Source organism: Mauremys reevesii, linkage group 4 (genome assembly GCF_016161935.1).
Source record: "Mauremys reevesii isolate NIE-2019 linkage group 4, ASM1616193v1, whole genome shotgun sequence".
Classification (NCBI taxonomy): domain Eukaryota; kingdom Metazoa; phylum Chordata; order Testudines; family Geoemydidae; genus Mauremys; species Mauremys reevesii.
The window spans coordinates 128382460-128397169 of record NC_052626.1 but is presented as its reverse complement, the minus strand read 5'-3'; the positions used below and the strand labels follow the sequence as shown (position 1 = coordinate 128397169).

General features: G+C 50.5%; 1 protein-coding gene across 1 annotated transcript; it reads right to left on the bottom strand.

Moving 5' to 3' along the window:
- Positions 1 to 4667: 4667 nt before the first annotated feature.
- Positions 4668 to 14161, bottom strand: LOC120405020 (blue-sensitive opsin). The gene is made up of 5 exons (XM_039538204.1): positions 13646 to 14161; positions 10491 to 10659; positions 7262 to 7427; positions 6285 to 6524; positions 4668 to 5597 (listed from the first exon to the last, which is right to left on the bottom strand). The coding sequence occupies exons 1-5, from the start codon at positions 14004 to 14006 to the stop codon at positions 5466 to 5468; spliced, it is 1068 nt and encodes a 355-aa protein (XP_039394138.1). The 5' UTR covers positions 14007 to 14161; the 3' UTR covers positions 4668 to 5465.
- Positions 14162 to 14710: the final 549 nt, after the last annotated feature.

Sequence of the window (14710 nt, the reverse complement as noted above, 5' to 3'; positions counted from 1 at the left end):
ATGAGGGATGCAAGATGTTGAGCTGTGATGGGGTCGTCACATTCCACCCAGACGCCGCTTTCAGTTCCTCAGCAGTTCCCATCTCCCCCTGCTGAGGGAGCTGAGCCACTGACTCAGAACCCCGCCCTCCCCCCGCGGGGTGTGGCTTTAGTTCTTTATGGTTGTGGAAGGAGATACTGCAGCAACACAGGCTCGCCATATAACCTTGACAAGGGCCTCGGGGGCTGGAACACAAGCCTTTTTCCCAGTGCACTCAGAACTCCAGGACAAAGACACAGCCTACAGGGTGGGAATGCTGGGGTCTGGCTATGTGAAAATTTATTTAACACTTAGCCTCTTCATGCATGGCGAGGAGCCTTGTAAATGACTAAGAATAACCCTGTGCATTTCCATAGTGCTTCTCCTGTCAAGCTCTTTGGGGCAAGGGACTGTCTTTTTTTCCCATGTTTCTCCAGCACTTGGCACAGGGAGGTTCTGGTCCATGATTAGGGTTCCTAGGTGCTAGGACAGTACAAATAAAAATAATAATAGTGTGGGAAAGATTCTGTTTTGTTTCCATACACAATGAGCAAAATGTGCGCTAGAGCTTAAGAGGAAGAGGTAGAGCTGGCTGAAAAACAGATTTTCTGACCCACCAAAAGAAATCAGATTTGGGGGAAAAAATAAATCCCATATTGGGGCGAAAAGCCAGAATTTCAAAAGTTTTTGCAAAATGAAATGCCGAGAAAAAATTAGTTTCAGGACGATCAAAATGTTTTGTGCCATTTTAAACGTTTTCATTTTTTAAATATAAAATAAATTTAGAAATGAAAAATTGTTTTCAAACAAACAGTTGAATCTTTTTGTTCAGAAACAATCAAAACAAGATGTTTTGACATTTTGAAAACCCTTTCCCAAACAAATTTTAAACCAAGTATTGCAATCTGTAGTTTTGTGAAAAAAATTGGCTTTGACAAAATGATATTTTTCAACAGAAAACTGTTGTGACAAAAATTTCCCAACCAGCCTGTAGCCTGTGGTAGGGGAAACAAGAAAAAAGAAACAAATGTTGTAAAGTCTCCAGGAGAGAGCACAGTGTGTCTTGTTTCATAACATGCTGCAGCAACTCTGAACAAAAATGGCAGCTGCTGAGCTCAGCCTGCAGAGAAAACTCTTAGAAATTTAAAGGTGTAGGATGCAGAAAATGAAAGGCATCAAAGTTTCATAAGTGCATGCACTTATGGCAACGCTTTTAGTAGTTCACTGGGAGTATGTGGGGGTCATTTCAGCTGCCGCTGAAATATGGCTGCAAATAAAGGGCAGATGGGAAGGGACTGCTATTCTGTGCCAGTAAAGCACCATCCCCTGGAGTTGCTGGTACTAGTCTCCACTGAACAGAGTAATGGACCACATGAACCCATGGTCTGATCTGATGTGGCAGTTCCTGGGTTCCTGTGCTGTGTGCCGAGTCTCTTTTGGTAATAGCCAGCTGTTCATTGAAACCCTTGTATTAGGATAATTATAACAAATGGAGAACAACAAGGTCTCCAGGGCCCAATTCAACCACTGATGTAACTGAAAACAGAGGTTTGGCCTCTTATGCTTTGGGGATCCGAGTGTTTTGTAAGACAGGCATGGTCCACATGTTAAATATCACAGACACAACAGCCAGTTATACACCTGGAAGGAACGGGAGCTAGAATCCCTTCAGTTTCCCCACTCCAAATCACTCAGGCCTCTGCTGCTTATTGGAAATATTGCCCAGCTGGTAGCAATAATTGGTCTTTTATCTTCTGTGCCGGCTGGCCTGTCGAGGGTGACATGAGCATATGTAACCCCCTGGTCAGTGTATGCTACATGTCACCCTCTGTGCTTGATACACAGAGGATGCTACAGCTCTCAATATGCTAGTCTGGCTCTGTAGTGCACGCTTTTAGCCCTGGAGATCCCCGCTGTGTTGACCAAGATGGCAGCTGTCACACTAGACCCATTAGGAGATCCCAAACGGCTTGCCAGCTGGCCCCTTTGGCTGAGGTCCAAGCATGGCTCCCTCTGGAACCCATCGATGCTGCTGCAAGCATTGTCCAGTGGGAGGCGCTCAGGAGCAGCACTTCCCAGAGGTGCCTTGTGTGTGCACGCGTCCACAGTGAGTATATGAAGTAAAGCTTGGGGAAGGGCAGTCACTGAATCCTCAGGAAGGTCTGGCTACCTCCCACCATAGAGGGGAAGAGGGGAATAAATTTGACCCCTGATTTCCCTTTCCATGACGCAGAAGCCCCCGGCCAAGGAATCAGACAGATACACCTCCCTTCTTTGTGCTGCTGGTGTTTATTTTGGGTTTGTTTTTAATCCCTACTGCTCAACTTTACAAAGTCCTCACGCCGATACGTTGGTTTATGTATAAAATATATACAGGAAAGCACTGCAGGAGCCATCGCGCCCTCTAGAGCCGGGCCGCGCAAGTGAAAGAGTTCTCCTTTCCTTGGAGGGGGACGATAGGGTTGAGAAATGTAACAATTTCCATGTACATGAGCAAATATTTACAGGTGCCAAGACAAAAAAATATATCTCCAGTGTCGTCTCCAGGAGAGCTGGGAGCAGCAAAGCCCCCCTCACAGCTCCATTTGTTATATTGATTTATAAAGGCTATGTATATCGATTTTCACAGGCCGTGCATCTGCCAAGGATGCACAGCTCTGACTTTCGCTTGTGCTGGCAAGGGGTCGCAGAGACTGCTCCAGCCATGGATTTTGACGCTCCATGTTCTACAGCGTTATGGAACGATGCCTCCGAAACACTCCCGTGAGCTAGAGTAAATGCCACACAAACGGGGAGTGCATTCCAGGTGAGGGGTGGGAGGAATCCAGCCTGGGCTTTCCCCAGGACTGTCCTGGTGTTAATGCAATGGAAGCAGGGCTGCCCAGAGGATTCAGAGGGCCTGAGGTCTTCAGCAGCGGGGGTGCTCCCGCCGCCGAATTGCTGCCAAAGACCCGGCACTTTGGCGGTGGATCTCGGGGCGGAAGGACCCCCCACAGCAGGTCTTCAGGGCACTTCGGTGGTGGGTCCCGGAGCAGAAGGATCCCCCGCCGCCGAATTGCCGCTGAAGACCCGGCACTTTGGCAGCGGATCCCGGCGTGGAAGGACCCCCCCCCCCCCACCGCTGAATTGCCACTGAAGACCCAGAGCAGAAGAAGCTCCGGGGGCCTGGGCCCCGTGAGAGTTTTCCGGGGCCCCCGGAGCGAGTGAAGGACCCCGCTCCAAGGGCCCCGAAAAACTCTCATGGGGCCCCTGTGGGGCCCAGGGCCTGGGGCAAATTGCCCCACTTGCCCCCCCCCCTCTGGGTGGCCCTGAATGGAAGCCTAGGATATGTCTTTGCTGGTAAAGATCTCCATTTGAGCTGCTTAATTTATTTGGAGTAAATAGGAGAACCTGGGCTGGATTTCTGTGCCCGCCTGGAATGGATCCAGCTGGGCGATGTGCAAGTCGTTACAGCTTCTAATGGGATTTGGTGGTCAGAATGGCTTGTTAGAATGGGATGCCTTTAAGTAGCCATGAAAGGTAGCTAAACCGGGTGTGAGGTTAAAGGCAGTAGCCACCAAATGCTGTTCACTGACTCATTGTAACACAACTGAAAATGCTGATCTCTAAACTAAACCCTGATGCCAGTGAACAGCAAAATCCCCACTGATCTGAATGGGACTGGGATTTGTCCCTCCATGTCTTCAAGCTTGTGGAGTGCATAACATGGATTAAATCTACAGCTGAGCAAGGGTTTCCCAGTACTTTAGCTTGAGGCACTGGGAAAAACTACTTGAGTCTGGGTCTGGCTTAATCCCAATGTATTGCATCAGCTCTGCTTTGCTCTGTTCTGCTCAGAAATGGTGCAGAGGGAGGCGTGCTGCCCTGCATGCAACCTCTGCAGTCCTCGTGCAACAGCTTGGGGTGCAGCCAGGCAAAGAAACAAGGTAGCTTCCCTCTCAGCACCTCTGTGAGTGAGAGGATGGGGAAGATAGTAAGGAACAGAGAGGGCATTACGGACCACAGAAACCTGCTAGTGAACTGCTGTTGTGTTCCATTGCAGCTTCCGACCAAGGAGAGAGCATAATGCCAGTAACCATGAGCTCTGGGGAGAATGCAAGGGATGGATGTCTTCCCATCCTGCATCCACTCACACACACGCTTTCGGACCCGCATACATGCAAGTGCTTTTACTTGTGCATGCATGTATTTGTAGACTTTTGTATACACACACAATGTTGGTATGTGCTCACACATACTCGTGTCTCTACATACACGTAGTGCACAAGCGCTTTAGGCAGGGGGTTTAAAGCTACACCAGAGTTTGCGCTCCCCACGTTCTTCCTACTGGGTTGTCTTCCAGGATCCGCATTACTGCTGAGCTGGACTTTCCCTCTTGCACGGAATCATTTGCAGTGGTGCCTGATGGTAAATACACTGAAAACTCCTGCAGTTCTCTGACCATTAAGAGCTATGCTCTCTCTGCTAGCAAGTTATACATGCTAGGACACAGCTGGCATGACTGTAGGAGAGCGCAGTACCCACAGCTGCTCCCACTGGCATTGATCCTGAATTATCATGGTCCGCTCTAGTGGACTGAGAATGAGAATGGGAGCCAGGAACTCCTGACGTCTAATCCCAGCTCTGCCACTGACCCCTTCTGTGGCCTTGGTCACATCACTTCACCTCTCCATCTTGCCATCTCTGCAATGGGTATAGTGATGCACAACCCAAAGGGGTGTTGTTTTAGAAATGGAGCCACAGCAGCAGCCATTGAGGACTGAAGCAGAGCTAAGAAATGATGCTGCCGGTGTGTTATAGTTCTAAAAACACCCATCAAGCACCAGGGTGCTGGACAACTTCCCCTCCGTTATTGTATGTTACCACTAGGGCTATTTCACTCCATGTGACACAAGCTGCATCACAGAGTGTGACCCATGGGCAGCACAGCTCAAGGGGTTAGCTTCTGGGGCCACTCTCTCACCAAAACTCTTCATCCCCTGCCAACCTAAATCTCGCTTTATTTCCTTAAATCTATGTGCACAAGGGGGCAGGAGGTCATGAACAAGTCAGCGCAAAGGTCTGCACAAGTTGGTACTGGCTTTGCATGAGTGTGTGCAGCAGGACATGCAAGGGTTTGCGTGAGAAGGCTCAAAATTCATTAGTTGATATTTGCACAGGTGGCTGCTTGCACAAGTGGTTTGCATATGCACAAGTGAGACTTTGCATAAGTGGGTTCCGTATGTGCACAGCTATTTGCAGGGAGGGGCCACATTCAGTATTGACACCACTATTTTCACAGGGGAGGGCTCTCCTGTGCACGCCTGAACAGATGTGATATGTGATGGTGGAGTACAAGGGAGTAATTGCATGAGACAAGTTTGTGGACCAGAGGATACATGGGTGCGTCAGTTTCTACTTCTTGATCCCAGAGCGTGGCAGGTCCCCAAGTTCAAACTGTCCATGATCTATGCTGGTGACACTTGACTGGAGGAGACAGAAGATACCTCAGTCTTGCTCTGGGATACGGTCGAGGAAACGTCATCATCCCCAAAGGGGTTCTTGCCGCAGCAGATTGTGGTGATCATGCAGTTCCGGAACTGAAGGGAGAGAGAGAGCAGTGGCACCTTTGAACAGCACATACATCCACGATGGCCAGTGGAGCCATCCCTCTGATCACCAGACAAAGAGCACTTTGCTGGGTTACATATAACACCTCGCCCACTACAGAGATGCTACCACCCCTGTGGTGAAACGTGGCAGCTGTTCCAACTGCACAGGCAGCACTAAACAAATTAAGGCAGAAAGCGACAGGTACCAGATTCAACTGGAATTTGTTCTGGGACTGGAATAGTTGGGGGGGTGCTATTAGGCAGGAGGAAGCTGCATCTGCACAGCTGTGGTGAAGCTCACGACTGGAGTAGCAAGAAGACTGTAGGTCAGAATCAAGGTGCATTGGCAGCACCAACACAGGACTGGGGTAATAGAGGGGCTGTAGGTTGGGATTGAGGTGCGTTGGCAGAGCAGGGTGGTGTCCCAAGGAGTGGAGTAGCAGAGGTGCTGCAGGTCAGGATCAAGGTGCATTTGGAAAGCTGAGTAGAGGGAGACCAGGGATGGAATAGCAGGGGGGAAGCTGCAGGTCAAGACTGAGGTGCATTGGCTGGGAACGCAGAACTGCGAGAGCAGGGGGTGCTATAGGCCAGGTTCAGGGTGTGCCCTGAGAGTCCTGGGGGAGGCTTAGGACAGGGGCAGCTTTGGCAGGGAGGCTCTGGCCCTGGGAGACTCACCTGTTTGTTCATGAGGACATAGATGACGGGGTTGTAGAGAGAGGAGCTCTTGGAGAAGAAGGCAGGCACTGACATGAGAGTAGCGGAGAAGTCCGCCCCCTTGTTGGTGAAGATCCAGAACGCCACCAAGGCATAGGGCGTCCAGGCCATGAGAAAGCCTAGAACCATGAGGATCACCATGCGGGTCACCTCCCTCTCTGCCTTCTGGGTGCTGGCCGACTCCTGCTGCTGGGCGGCTGCCTGTGGGAGGAGGAGAGGGCAGTGAGCCAAGCAGCGCATTGCAGTGCTGAGCTGTCTCCCTCCAGGCAAGCTAGAGAGAACTGGATATCTGACGTGGCTGGAGTCGGGGAACAGGGAGCAGGTCTGAACCCCTTTGCTGGGAAAGCTGACCCCTGGGCCGAAGACGTTTCAGTTCGTATTGCATTATGCCCAGAAGGGAATCTAACCTCTGCTCAGAACCTGGACTAGATCTGGAGCACAGACTAGATTTACACATGGAACGGCTCACACCCAAGGCAGCACACGCCCGGTCATAAAGTCCAGCTGATAAACTCTCTTACCTGGAGAAAGGAGAGGCTGAAACAGGCACACACCTGGCCCTGCTTTGTGCTTGCAGAGAATCATCCCTGCTTTCGAACCCCCTGTGAGGCCCTGAGCCCCCTCACCGTCCGCTGATAAATGATGGGTGTGAAGTTTTACATCTCTTGCCTCTTTGCTAAGCCTGGGCCTGTCTCCAGAGGAAATGGGGTTGTGAATAGAGAGAACACCGGGGGCGATTCATAGATTCCAAGGCAAGAAGGGACCACTGTGATTGTCTAGTCTGACCTGGCCATACACCTGCAGGCTTGTATTGCCCATCAGATGGTGCTGCTGGTGCTCCAAAGAGCCTGTGCTCCAGCTGAGGACCAACACCCTCTATCCCCTCATGCTCGTTGCCCCTCTTCGTCAAACCCTGAGCAGCTAGACGCATAGTCTACCTCTCGGACTTTGCATATGAGCCGCCCGTAGGAGAAGAAGATGACCACCACCGGGATGATGAAGTGGACCATGAACATGTAGACGACGTAGGATTCGTTGTGGTAGTCAGGGTTGAGGGTGTAGTAATCTGGGCCACAAGAGCACTGCATGCCCTCAGGAATGTATCTGCCGAGTGAGAGAGCAAGCAAAGCAGAAGGATTAGGTCGCGCATTTCACCGCCCCCCCGACCCGTGTGCGGCCTGCGGATGGGGCTGGGTTGAAACTGGGGAGGTGACCTAGAGTCTCTGTGTCTGCAGCAAGATGTCTTGCCCATGGGCTGGAGAGCCTGCGGCTAAGCCAGCCCTTGATTACAAGATGAGCCCCACAGGAGAGCAACCAGGTGATTCCAGTATAAAAGGCAGCAGGCACCTGCAGGCAGGGTGTGTTTGAGAGAGTAGCTGAGACGGCAGGAGGAAGCCTGGCAGTAACCCGGGGAAGCCCACAACACAGGAGGTTGTGTGGTGCTGGAGCTGATGGAAGAAGCCATGCAGAGAGCACGCCTGGCACTACAGAGCCCAAGCCAGGTAAAGCCTGTGAGTGGGCGCTGAAGAAGGGAAGATGGGGAACTTTGTGTGCGTCTGGACTTTTGAGTTCTGGTTTTGGACAAACTCCGTTGCCAGCCTGAGGAGAACCGGGGAAGAGTGAATTCAAAGGTTCCCTGGAGCCCGATTGAGTTCTTAGAGGGGCTTGGATGAAGGGGAAGTAGAGGCAGAACAGCCACAGAGGCAAACCTCGCCACGATGGGGCTCTCGGCAGGCAGTGAGCAGCCGCAGGGCTGCATTAGCAGCTCCCTGAGCCTCTGAGAATGACAGCACCAGCCAAAGCCAATGGCGCTGTGGCCAGGCATTGTGTGTGCTCCTTCCAAATTTCTCAGCCCATGCCCTTCAGTCCTGACCTGCAGCCCCCACCCTCTGCTATGCCAATCCTGAGCTCCCCACACCCAGCTCTGCCAAGGCACCCCTGCTGGCCTATCGGTGTGAGGCAGAGGTGCATGCTTCCCCATGGGGCTCTGCTGAGCCTGCTGCACTCCTTCCCTGGGTGATGGGAGCGCGGCGAAGCGCCGTGCCCCAGTGCCAGGCAGCCCGGGAGAGGATCATGCAGGGACAGTGATTGATTCAGGAGAAGGCGGCATGTTTGCCATTTGTTCTGCACTGACACATTGCACTTGGACATGTAGACATCAGTTTGGTGTGACAGACGCTGCCTCCCATGGGGAGCAGGCTGTTTATTCCTGTCCCTACAAGGCTGAGCATTTGGCTGCCAGGTGCCACCTGCTCTTTCTCCTGAGGAGCAGAGATGACGGGGAACCTACTATGGCTCAATGCAGATATGAACTCTGAGGTGTCCTGGATTCCCTGCTGCTGAGGGGTTGCGTCCCTGACCATCTTGGCTAATAGCCATTGATGGACCTATATTGTTAGTACCTGTTTAAATTTTTGCCTGTAGAATAATACTCTTTCCATAGGCTTTTCAGAGCATCCTGTAGAATTCTATTGGTTTCATCCCTAGTCAGTTCTTTAGTGCTTCTCCATAAGGAGAGAGATTTTCAGGAGGGCATGTCCCAAACTAAAAACCCCTCTGATATTTCTTAGTTTATCAGATCTTGGGTTTCTATAACTCAAAAGCAGCTTTGTCACTTGAATAGCTAATGTCCTGATCCCTGCAGAGTCACGTAAGTAAATTGACTTCAATGGGTTTGCTGCCAGGAGTAAATGTAAGTCTTTTTCAGGACCAGGTCCCAGATTTGTGCAGCAGGAGGGCTGTGGCGAGGGCAGTGGCTTTATCTGTGCTGGAGAGGAAATGACAAGTGAATTCATGTGAAAGGCACCAGATTGACAGCCCTCCTTAATGCTCAAGTCCTGTGTTTATCCACAAAGCCTATACAGCAGAGGCTTCCCATACTGTGCTTCAGTCCTGACCGTCCAGCTCCTGGCCAACATGGTATTCGGGCTCAACTTGAAACGATAGGGTCCATGCCACGTGTAATCTTAATCTTAATTCATTGGTTTAACTGAGATTTACTGTCATATGTAAGGATTAGCACTGGGAGCTGCCGTTGCAGGATTGGGCCCAAACTCTTCTTCACTCCGAATTCTGCTCTAGCTAGGTTAGTCTGCAATGACTGCTGGAATGGGGACAAGCATGTGCACGGCTGGCTCCCCAGAGGAGAACACAGCTGTTCGACAGAGCACAGCTGGAGGCCTATGGCATTAGACAATTGCATTATGAGCAGACCATGCTTCCTCCGAGCTCACAAGCAAGTACAGAGAGTCTCTTCTCTCTTTGTTTGGTGGCCTGGGCTCCTTTGTCCCTTCCCCTCTGTGGTAGCCAGCAAAGAGTGTGTAGGTCTGTATTTGCCCTTGCCATGGTTAGTTCTCACTTCCTGTGGTTGGCTGATGCACAGAGCTTTCAGGACAGGAACAGCAGGGGAAGGGGTTGCAGGTTGGGATTGTGGTGTCCCAGCAGAACTCTGTGTGGGACTCAGAACTGGAATAGCAGGCGGTGATGTTGGGCCAGAATGAAATGCATTGGCAGAGCTGGGGTGAAACCCGGGACTGACTATCAGGAGATGCTGAAGGTCAGGACTGAGGTGGTGCGTTAGCAGCGCTGTGTGTGGGGAGTCTAGACAGGAATAGCAGAGGGGGCAGTAAGGTAGAACAGAGGTGCTTTGGCAAAGCTGTGTAAGAAAGCTTGTAATGCCCAGATGCTGGAGGTTACATTTTCAGGAAGGATCCCGAAGCTCATAGTCTGATTCTGCTCTCAGTAGTGCTGGCGTAAATCAGGAGTAAGTCCATTTAAGTCAATGGCATTACCCCAGTATAAACCCAAGGTACACAGATCAGGTTCAGATCCATAACTGCTTTTCCTCTCTTGGTATCCTGCTGTTAATTGATTTATCTTGGTAGACTGACCTCACACTTGGTAAAGCAACTCCCATCCTTTCATGTATTTATACCTGCTCCTGTATTTTTCACTTCATGCATTTGATCAAGTGGGCTCTAGCCCATGAAAGCTTATGCCCAAATAAATTTGTTAGTCTCCAAGGTGCCCCAAGGACTCCTCATTATAATTGCTTCTGTGCTTCAAAGCTAATGCATAGGGGGACGCCTGGGTATTTGGGATTCGAGTATTTAGACAGAGGTCTTTGTCTGGATGGTGTAAATACTGTCTGTGTTTCATATTACTCACCTGGACCAGCCAAACAGGGGTGGAGCAGCGCAGGAAAAGGCCATTGCCCAGGTAAAGCTGATGCCCATCAAGGCGTGGGTGGCAGAGAAGCGGAAGTTGCCCATGGGTTTACACACCACGATATAACGCTCTATGGCCAGGACGACCAGCGACCACAGGGCAACCTGACCTGGGGGAGAAAGAGACAGACAGGGCAATCTAACATGAGTGAGCTGTTAAAGGACTTGGGGGACAAGAACTTGTCTAAACCTGCTCTTATCTGAACAGAGGGGAAGCATGGTCTGGTGGGTACAGTACAGGGCCAGGAGTTGGGTCACGGGGCTGAGTTGGACTCAGTACCCTGCAGCCTCCCCATCTCACCATGGCTTGAGCAGAGTCTGCCTTTACAGAGCCCGAGTCTGCCCCCAAAACGACCATATAAAGCGCCCAAGGGCCAATATGAGTCTCTAAATGTCTTGTTTAGGGCCATGGTCATTTGTCATCCCCTAAAGTCAATGGGCCAAATCTTGACCTGGTGTAAGGAAGCACGGCTCAAGGCATGAAACCTTGCTTGCACCATGTCTGAACCTGTCCTGATGGCTCTAAGAGTCTAAATGGGTATTTGGTATGTGTTCCCACTGCAGGAGAATGAACCCGGGCAGGTCCTGGTGTGTTTATTTATCAAAGGATAATCAAACCTTAGGGGATTATGAGCCTTTAGCCTGTGCTATAAGCCTGTTAATGCCCCCAGCATGTGCTCATCCGCTGATAGCTACACCCTCTGCTCAGCTTTCATGAAGAACGGTAACTCTTGCTGCTTCCCTTTAGTATAAACTTTCTTCTTCCTTTCCCCCCCAGTTGGGACCCTCCTTGTTCTTTGTTGGGTAGAAATGGAAAGCCTGGATAAGACGGAGGGCCTGAAAGAGTGTGAAAGGTTAGAAGCTGTTGTCAGGCACAGAGATGGGGTTTTCACAGAAGGAATTAGTGATGACACTAAAGTGGCCCTTCTTCTGCTCCCTAATATAGACCCGGCCCCATTTCCAATCCCTGGCATAGACCGGATTCGCTGAGCCTCTTTTCCTGGTGGCAGGAATATCCCCATTGCCTCAAATGTATTCAGGAGTGAAAATTACCCCGTGAATTTTTAACCATTTTTTTTAAACTCCTAGCATTGATTGCAAACTGTTCCCTTCAAGAATTTGCTCTCTGAGCTGTGTTCGGTTGGCCGGATAAGTCACCAGGTATCATCTCTCTTTGCTGGTCGGATGAGCGCAGAGATGTAAAATTAATTCATGCTGCTTGGAAATGGATTTTTTTTGCAAGCAGTTGTGCCACTGAGATTCAATCGCAACCCTGCCTGCAGGAGTGAAAGATCAAAGAGCCACGAATGTGGTCAGATCAGCTGGGTTTGAAAATGCCGCTGGATAGTCATTGGAAAATTTCTGCACTACTTGCGCAGCTCTGCTCAAAAATATAGACTGAACCCTGGTTCCACTCCTTGAGACTGACCATGTCATTCTTCCTCTTCTTGAGAACAACCACGTATTCCTTCCGCTCCCGGATACACAATTAACCTTCACTCTGCTCCCAGATTTAGACCTTTTCTCCTCTTTCATAAGCACCAAACTCCTCTTCTCTAGCCCAGAGGAGACTCATTTTCCCTTCCCAAATACGGATGGGCTCATTCTATCCTCTGCTGATACTGATTGGCTCTTCCTTCTCCTCCCAAATACCGACCTGCCCCTTCTCTTGTATAAAAAAACCTGCCCTTGCTCCAAACTGCAGCATCGCTGCTGTAAGACGCATTGCTTTGGACCATTGGGTTTATGTAACAGTGAGAGCATCTTCCGCTGGGAACCTGGGACAATTTTACATGCTCCTGGAGTCTGACTGTTGCACCAAACATTTTTTGTATTCCCCTGGTTATCGATGTCTTCCGTTTCTCCACGGAACGGGAACAACGTGGGGTAAGTTTCCCCCGTGCTGTTCCCCATTCTAAAAGAACCACCCTAAGGGAATTTGAGTCTCTTGGACCTTTTTAGTCCTTGACCCTTCTGCTGAGGCTACCGACAAGGGGGCCCAATTAATGTTGGCTATGATGCTGCCTGCCAGGGGATAAAGACCCACCTACCCACCCATTTGACGCAGACCGCTGACTCGGTCTCCGATGTGGTACTAAGGTCTGGCCGGGTTTGACATGACTGGCATAGCCCAGGAAGTAAACGCCTTCATATTAGGGGGCGGTATTCAAACCTGGGAATCTGCATTCAGGTGCTCAGTTCTGTACATGAGTGAGTGCTCCCAGCAGCACTGCAGATGCTCAAATGCACCAGTGAGCCACCTAAACCAGATAGCTCCAGGTCAGACTGTGGAAGGAAGAGTCATTTTCAATCAGGCCGCCAATGAGTGACCTGCTGGGAGGGGCTTCCGCACAATTTTCAGCAGGGCTCATTCTAAACAGTGGGGGAGGATCTTGCTAAGACCATGGCAGTTTCCAGATTAATCTCAAGATGTGCTTGACTTTGTGTGGACCCCAGCGATGGGCTCAAACCCAGCCCTTCCCAATTCAAACACCCCTGAACTTTGGGTCCCAGATCCTTAGCTGAACTTCGCAGCTTGGGCTGATTTCTTTTCATTGCCGCCTTTCTGAAACTCCTGACGTGGTTGCAGTCGTCACGGGCTTCCAGGACCATTTTTAAAAGTCCCCAATCTACTTTGGGCCCGGCTCGTAGCTTGTCACTGCGCTGGTTCTCAAGTTACTGTGCCATACTGATGTGGTACCTTTGCATTACAGTGCAACATCACCCTTCTGGGAGTGGCATCATGTACTGATGCCGCATAAGACATGTCTGCACTGCAATTTGCAGTTAGGGCTGTCATAGCTAGCTTAGGAACCAAAGCAGTGAAGCCGTGGCCGCACGGGGCTGTACCCGGAACCCTGGGTAATTACTTGCATGTCTAACCCGTGCTGAAACATGCACTGTCTAGCCTACTAGTGCAGCCAAGCATGTTTCAGTGGGGAGAAACAGATTGCATGCAATCCATCTGCCTGGACAGCATGCTTCCAACTGGAAATAAACCCAGGGCAAACTAGACCTTCCTTCCTCCAGCCAGGCAAGCGCATGCATCATTCCCCCTGCCCTGCCCGCCCCCAGCTCCCCCCGCTGAGCTCTTACCTCCCAGCGTGGCAAAGAAGCCCTCCACGGCACAGCCTATGGGCCCGAAGATAAAGTAGCCGTTCCAGGCCGTGTAGAAGGTGACGGTGAAGCCAAAGCAAGCCATGAAGAGATCCGCCACCGCCAGGTTGACCAGGATGTAGTTGAGTGGCTGCCGCAGCTTCTTGTGCTTAAAAGTGACTAGGAGGGTGAGGAGATTGATGGGGAGCCCGGTGAAGATGAGAAAGAAGATATAGCAGCACACGATTCGGTACTTCCAGGGTTCGGCTAGGTAATACTGTGGGTACTCAAAGGGGCTCCGCACCAGCCCTGTTTTATTGGAGAGCGGCACATAGAAATTGACACCTTCTGTCCCGTTCATCCTTCTGTTATTTTAGCAGCTGCTCTTTATTATTTAATTGTTTCTATCTCTTTTCAAAACCAATTTAATTTTATTGTCAACCTCAATAAAAAAAAATCTCCCCACCCCCAACAGAAATCCTTAAGAGAATGCAGAGCTGGTGTGGTGTCCCTCATCTACATCCCAGGGCTGGCAGCGCCAGGATCCCCTGGGGGTTTTTATATCCTTCGCCCACTTCTGCTGGAGTGGAGGAGGGAGTGAGGGTGGCAGGGGAGGATTAGGGTCTAGGCTAAGTTTGTATGACAAGGACAACGGGATTGAGAGGGGCTGATGGTTTAAGCGCCTTCTAAGCAGCTAGTTGGCCCCAAAACCTGCCTTAAGGCGTATTAATTTCCATTAAGTGTTTAATATCTTTGAAGGAATTTGGTTTATTTGGAAGTGAGGTGAGGCAGGAGCAGAGCGGTAAATTGGCAGGTGGTAACCAGGAAAGAATGATAGGTAGGTAGAACGGTATAACAGAGACAGGAGTATTGGAGAGGGATTTCTGTACCCACTTGAATTCGACCTAAATGATAGCCCTTGTGACTGCCCAGTAGCTAAGAAGGTGAGCTGGTCAAATTATTTGAGCGGAAGGATGGTTCAGGAATTAGTGCACTGGCTTCAGACTTGGGAGACTCGGTTAAATTCCCAGCTCTGCCACCGACACCCCATGTGACCATGGCTAA